Source organism: Mustela nigripes, chromosome 1 (genome assembly GCF_022355385.1).
Source record: "Mustela nigripes isolate SB6536 chromosome 1, MUSNIG.SB6536, whole genome shotgun sequence".
Lineage (NCBI taxonomy): Eukaryota > Metazoa > Chordata > Mammalia > Carnivora > Mustelidae > Mustela > Mustela nigripes.
The window spans coordinates 9014905-9021194 of NC_081557.1; the positions used below are offsets into that span (position 1 = coordinate 9014905).

At 40.6% G+C, this 6290-nt stretch overlaps 1 protein-coding gene across 2 annotated transcripts in view; it reads right to left on the reverse strand.

Annotated features, from left to right (window-relative positions):
• Window positions 1-1323, reverse strand: part of SCGB2A2 (secretoglobin family 2A member 2) — a 2330-nt gene extending 1007 nt beyond the window's left edge. The window contains exons 1-2 of one of the 2 annotated variants that reach the window (XM_059384919.1): window positions 1190-1323; window positions 626-813 (exon numbers count right to left, since the gene is read on the reverse strand). In XM_059384919.1, coding sequence (XP_059240902.1) covers window positions 626-813; window positions 1190-1256 — 255 coding nt within the window. In that variant the 5' untranslated portion in view covers window positions 1257-1323. Of the gene's footprint in view, window positions 1-565; window positions 814-1189 lie in introns of those variants that run through there. The other variant, XM_059384840.1, reaches the window with a different exon arrangement.
• Between the last annotated feature and the right edge of the window lie 4967 nt (window positions 1324-6290).

The following is a 6290-nucleotide window of genomic DNA, read 5'->3' on the forward strand; positions in this document are numbered from 1 at the left end:
CTGACACAGGGCAGATAGTTGTTTTACATAATACCACCCCCATGACTTATTCATACCCTTGACCTCTACTTGTCATTCATGGTATCTTAAAGTAATAGTCAAGGAATCCAATCACTTATACTAACACATTGGGATTTCTTGAAAGTGCATTAAAAATTTTTAAAATAAGAAGTACAGGATCTTTTTCACCTAGGTTCTTCTGGATTCTCTTAAAAATTCTTATGAATAGTTTCCTCTTTGCTTCTAAGAATAAGGGTATCTTTTTTGCTGATGACTTCAAGTGAGGTCCTTATTGAGAATCAGATGTTTTTTACCTTGATAGAAAATGTGTGCGTGTATCTGTGCGCGCGCGTGTGTGTGTGTATGCCTGTGTGTGTTTTTTCCCCGTTTTGGCCTTTTTCATTAATTTTTCTCTAAAGATTCCACAAAGTGAAGAGACAAGTCAACACTGGGACCTTGGCTGACTTTCTGGATGCACCCACAATTTCACATGCACCCACAATTAAATTCACTGAAATAAAATAAGGCCTGTGTAACACTTGCTGTGGCACAATGAGTGACAGACTTAGAGCCTGCTTGTCCCTGTCCAGTGGTTTGAAAGTTCATTAAAAGAAGCCATAGTTACCATCATCTCTCCAACCTTGCTCAGAGTTTCATCTGACTGGGTGAGAAAACATTCTTTCAGTTGTGCTATGGCATTATCAGTGATAGGATCATTTGAGAAGGGTTTCATGAAAGTTTGGTATTCATCCACGCTCACTTGAGAATCGATTGTTTTGTTAACCACTTCTTCTACAAGTGGGCATCCAGAACCTGGAAGAAAACTTGCAAGTGAGGTCTCAATTATGTAAGTGTGAAGCTCTTTTTGGGAGTCCCGGGGACATCAGTCATCTTTTCCCATCTAAATAGACACATATATTTAGAAAGATTACACTGAATGGTCTTGAGTTCCCAATTCTAGCCGACTGAACTCAGGATCTAAGGTTTCCTTTAAGCCCCAAAACATGTATGCCTCCTCCCCACCCACACACTATTCCAAAGTCCAGAGAAGCAAAACACATAATCATGAAACACGAAGACACTGGAGAAATGAGATGTTCTGCCCTGGAGTTTGGGGGAACAGGAGGTCTTCCAGAGGGACCTGACACGATCTTCACCCTCAAAGTTGCCCTCCACACAAAGGACTTACCTGCAAAGCAGTAAAGGGGGAGGGCAATCAACACAAGGACTCTCAGCAACTTCATAGTTGAGCACATGGTTGGCTGATCAGACAGGGAGGATAGAACTAACTCTGGTAGTGAGCACCTAGGAGTCCTCCTTTTATTCTCCTGTTCACCACTTTAATCCCTCCCATGAATGAGGGAATGAGTCACACATGAACCTGGCTCTGGACCAGGAAAACAGCAGGAAGAATCAACTGCAATCCAGACAGCCTGTGCTCTGTTTGTAGAAACCAAGGAGACAGAGCTTGTTGAACCCAAAACCATTCTGACACTCAATAATGCTACATGACTTTAGATGAAATTAATGCAAAAATGTTTGCTAACTAATCATATTACATAAAGGTGAGTCTGTGTTGTTATCCATGTTGTTTTAGTATTAGCGTGGTCTTCATATCCTTCTCACATTCGTCCCTCCTCCTTCAAGGTCCATGCTCATGCTCATGCTGGCTTACCACACCTCTGGGATCAGTACAATACCACATACATCCTCATTTGGAAGACTTCCTCACCCACAGACACTTCATTAAGTGCTTGATGTTTGAGAAACACTCACAATGTCTCACTCTCTCTGAAGGTTTTTTTTTTTTTTACAAAGAATATCTCATTTAATTAACTCAATATCATAAATTCAATCTATGAAATTTTTAGCTCTTTAGGATTTTTCCTACCAACTCAAAGGATGATCTGAAGCAGTAGAACAAGTGGTTGCTCAGCAGAGGCAGTGCCAAGGGTGGAACAGTGACCAGGTCTGGGCTCAAGTAGATGCGGATTGAAACCTTGGATGCAACACTTAATGACAAAGTGTCCTTGGACAAGTGAAACTGCGGGTCATGTCAAGCTTCCTTTTTCTCATTTCTAAAATGAGCAGGAATAAATCCAGGCCTGGTTTTACAGGAATGCCAGACACTCTGTAAAGAGCTTATTCAGGACTTCAAATAAGGTAATCATGAATAAATGGGAGGTTTCATCAATTCATTCATTACTCCATCCATCACCCAAACATCCACCCCCATCCAACATTCCATTCATCCATCCATCCACCCACCCATCCATCCACTGCTCAACAGTAACCATGAGCTTCCCCATGACAGGTCCTGTCCTATGTGACCCAGATTCAGTTGTTCACCAGGACTCTGACTCTGTGAACATACTTCTCACAAGGGAGGCAACAAACAATCCCACAAGTGAATGAGTGACATCAGTAAGCGTTTGCTCTACGGAACAACAAAACAACCATGAGGAGCAGTGTCTTGTACAGAGGTCCAGGCCAGCTACAGGAGGACAGACTTTAAAGCCTGGACAAGTGGACAATGATATCAAGGGGAAGATCTAGGAAAGAGTGTTCTAGGCAGAGGGAACAGCAAGTACAGAGGCTCTGGAGCACTTGGTATTTGGCAGGATAAGGAATTCTGGAACACTGAAAAGAAATTTAAAAAATAAATAAAAATTTTTAAAAAAGGGGCTTTAAGTCAGACCCCCAGATGATGCTCAGAAACTAGAAAAATCAAGGAGCCTTCAGTTTGGGTGTTTGTGTGACACTAATTGATCCCCTATCAAGAAAAATCATGGCATATGGGTGAATTTGTACATGTACAGATTTTGCCCTGATTACTTTGCATCATGGGAGAGAGAGAAAGTAGTGACAAGAGAGAGTTATATTTGGCCTGTCTTCAAGGACATGGAAGACCTGATATATACTCATACCAATATTTTGGTCATTTGAGGACTTACCATATGTCATAAAAGTAATAACAGTCAGTGAGAGCCATCTTTTCTCAGTGTTTCATGCATTGGAACAAAAGCCTATGAAAGAGTTATTTTATTTATTTTACTTTTAATTTAATTTTATTTTTTTCAGTGTTCCAAGATTCATTGTTTATGCATCATACCCAGTGCTCCATGCAATACGTGCCCTCCTTAATACCCACCACTAGGCTTGTCCATCCGCCCACCCCATCCTCTCCAAAATTCTCAGTTTGTTTCTCACAGTCCATAGTCTCTCATGCTTTTTCTCTTCCTCTGATTTCCCCCAAATCACTTTTCCTTTCCTTCTCCTAATGTCCTCCATGTTATTGCTTATGTTCCACAAGTAAATGAAATCATATGCTGATTGACTTGTCTCCTTGACTTATTTCACTCACCATAATCTCCAGTCCTGTCCCTGTTGATACAAAAGTTGGGTATTTATCCTTTCTGATGGATGCATAATATTCTATTGTATGTATGGCCCATATCTTCTTTATCCACTCATCTGTTGAAGGGCATCTTGGCTCTTTCCACAGTTTGGTGATTGTGGACATTGCTGCTATGAACACTGGGGTACAGATGGCCCTTCTTTTCACTACATCTGTATCTTTGTGATAAATACCCAGTAGTATAATTGCAGGGTCATAGGGAAGCTCTATTTTTAATTTCTTAAGGAGTCTTCACACTGTTTTCCAAAGTGGCTGCACCAATTTGGATTCCCACCAACAGTGTAAGAGGGTTCCCCTTTCTCCACATCCTCTTCAACATTTGTTGTTTACTGTCTTGTTAATTTTGGCCATTCTAAGTGGTGTAAGGAGGTATCTCAATGTGGTTTTGATTTGAATTTCCCTGATGGCTAATGATGATGAACATTTTTTTGTATGTCTATTAGCCATTTGCATGTCTTCTTTGGAGAAGTGTCTGTTCATGTCTTCTGCCCATTTTTTGACATGCTTATCTGTTTTTTTGGGTGTTGAGTTTGAGGAGTTCTTTATAGATCTTGGATATCAGCCCTTTGTCTGCACTGTCATTTGCGAATATCTTCTCCCATTCTGTGGGTTGCCTCTTTGTTTTGTTTGCTGTTTCTTTTGGTTTTTGGAAGCCTTTGATCTTGATGAAGTCCCAAAAGTTCATTTTTGTGTTTGTTTCCTTTGCCTTTGGAGATGTGTCTTGAAAGAAGTTGCTGTGACTGATGTTGAAGAAGTTACTGCCTATGTTCTCCTCTAGGATTTTGATAGATTCATGCCTCACATTAAGGTCTTTCATCTATTTCAAGGTTATCTTTGTGTATGGTATAAGAGAATGGTCAAGTTTCATTCTTCTACATCTAGCTGTCCAATTTTCCCAGCACCGTTTATTGAAGAGGCTGTCTTTTTCCCACTGTATATTTTTTCCTGCTTTGTTGAAGATTATTTGACCTTAAAGTTGAGGGTCCATATCTGGGCTCTCTCCTCTATTCCACTGGTCTCTGTGTCTGTTTTTGTGCCAGTACCATGCTGTCTTAGTTTTCACAGCTTTGTAATATAGCTTGAAATCAGGCAATGTGATGCCCCCAGATTTGTTTTTCTTTTTCAACATTTTGAAGGAGTTATTTCAAAATTTAGATATTCTTAAGTGGTTTTAAATGGTAAGTTAGTGATAAGGATCAACCTTGCAGTATTTGAGAAGATACCCTACAAGTTTTTTCACTAATTGTGTAGAACTGGTTCTGCCCCTCACCTGCAGGATTATAGGGACATTAACCTCAGGTGTGTTCTTTGGAAGTGAACTTCTTCCTCATTAAGATAATGCCAAAGTCTAGAACTTGGGGAGGGAGGGAGTTACACAGGCCAGCAATGTTAGGAAGTGCCTAGCCTTGGAGACATCTTGAAGGCAGTGAGATATTGGTGGTTCACAGTGTATGGGCCATTCCTAGACCAGGCTCATTACTTGCCATGGGCCAAGTCTGCTATGGAGTTTTCAAGGCTGTATCTCTTTGTATACTGGGAATAGTCCTGGGATTGTAATAAGTCCTCAGGACTAGATTGGGCACAGAACAGGTGCTGTGTACATGGCAGCCACTAGTGATTCATTTTATAAAATTGAGAAAGCTCTTATGATGAACCTTGAAGGACTAGTAGGACCATCAGAGACCACTGGAAACTCTGTTGAACTTCATGTTCTCTTGAATGATCTAGAGAAGGTCATTTTTTTCTTTCTTTCTTTTTTTTTTTTTTTATTTTCAGCATAACAGTGTTCATTATTTTTACACCACACCCAGTGCTCCATGCAATCCGTGCCCTCTATAATACCCACCACCTGGTACCCCAACCTCTCACCCCCCACCATTTCAAACCCCTCAGATTGTTTTTCAGAGTCCATAGTCTCATGGTTCACCTCCGTTCCAATTTCCCCCAACTCCCTTCTCCTCTCTAACTCCCCATGTCCTCCATGCTATTTGTTATGCTCTACAAATAAGTGAAACCATATGATAATTGACTCTCTCTGCTTGACTTATTTCACTCAGCATAATCTCCTCCAGTCCCGTCCATGTTGCTACAAAAGTTGGGTATTCGTCCTTTCTGATGGAGGCATAATACTCCATAGTGTATATGGACCACATCTTCCTTATCCATTAATCTGTTGAAGGGCATCTTGGTTCTTTCCATAGTTTGGCGAACATGGCCATTGCTGCTATAAACATTGGGGTACAGATGGCCCTTCTTTTCACTACATCTGTATCTTTGGGGTATATACCCAGGAGTGCAATGGCAGGGTCATAGGGAAGCTCTATTTTTAATTTCTTGAGGAATCTCCACGCTGTTCTCCAAAGAGGCTGCACCAACTTGCATTCCCACCAACAGTGGAAGAGGGTTCCCCTTTCTCCACATCCTCTCCAACACATGTTGTTTCCTGTCTTGCTAATTTTGGCTATTCTAACTGGTGTAAGGTGATATCTCAATGTAGTTTTAATTTGAATCTCCCTGATGGCTAGTGATGATGAACATTTTTTCATGTGTCTAATAGCCATTTGTATGTCTTTATTTGTCTGTCCATATCTTCTGCCCATTTTTTGAGATGATTGTCTGTTTTGTGTGTGTTGAATTTGAGGAGTTCTTTATAGATCCTGGATATCAACCTTTTGTCTGTACTGTAATTTGCAAATAATTTCTCCCATTCCATGGGTTGCCTCTTTGTTTTGTTGACTGTTTCCTTTGCTGTGCAGAAGCTTTTGATTTTGATGAAGTCCCCAAAGTTCATCTTCACTTTTGTTTCCTTTGCCTTTGGAGACATATCTTGAAAGAAGTTGCTGTGGCTGATATCGAAGAGATTACTGCCTAT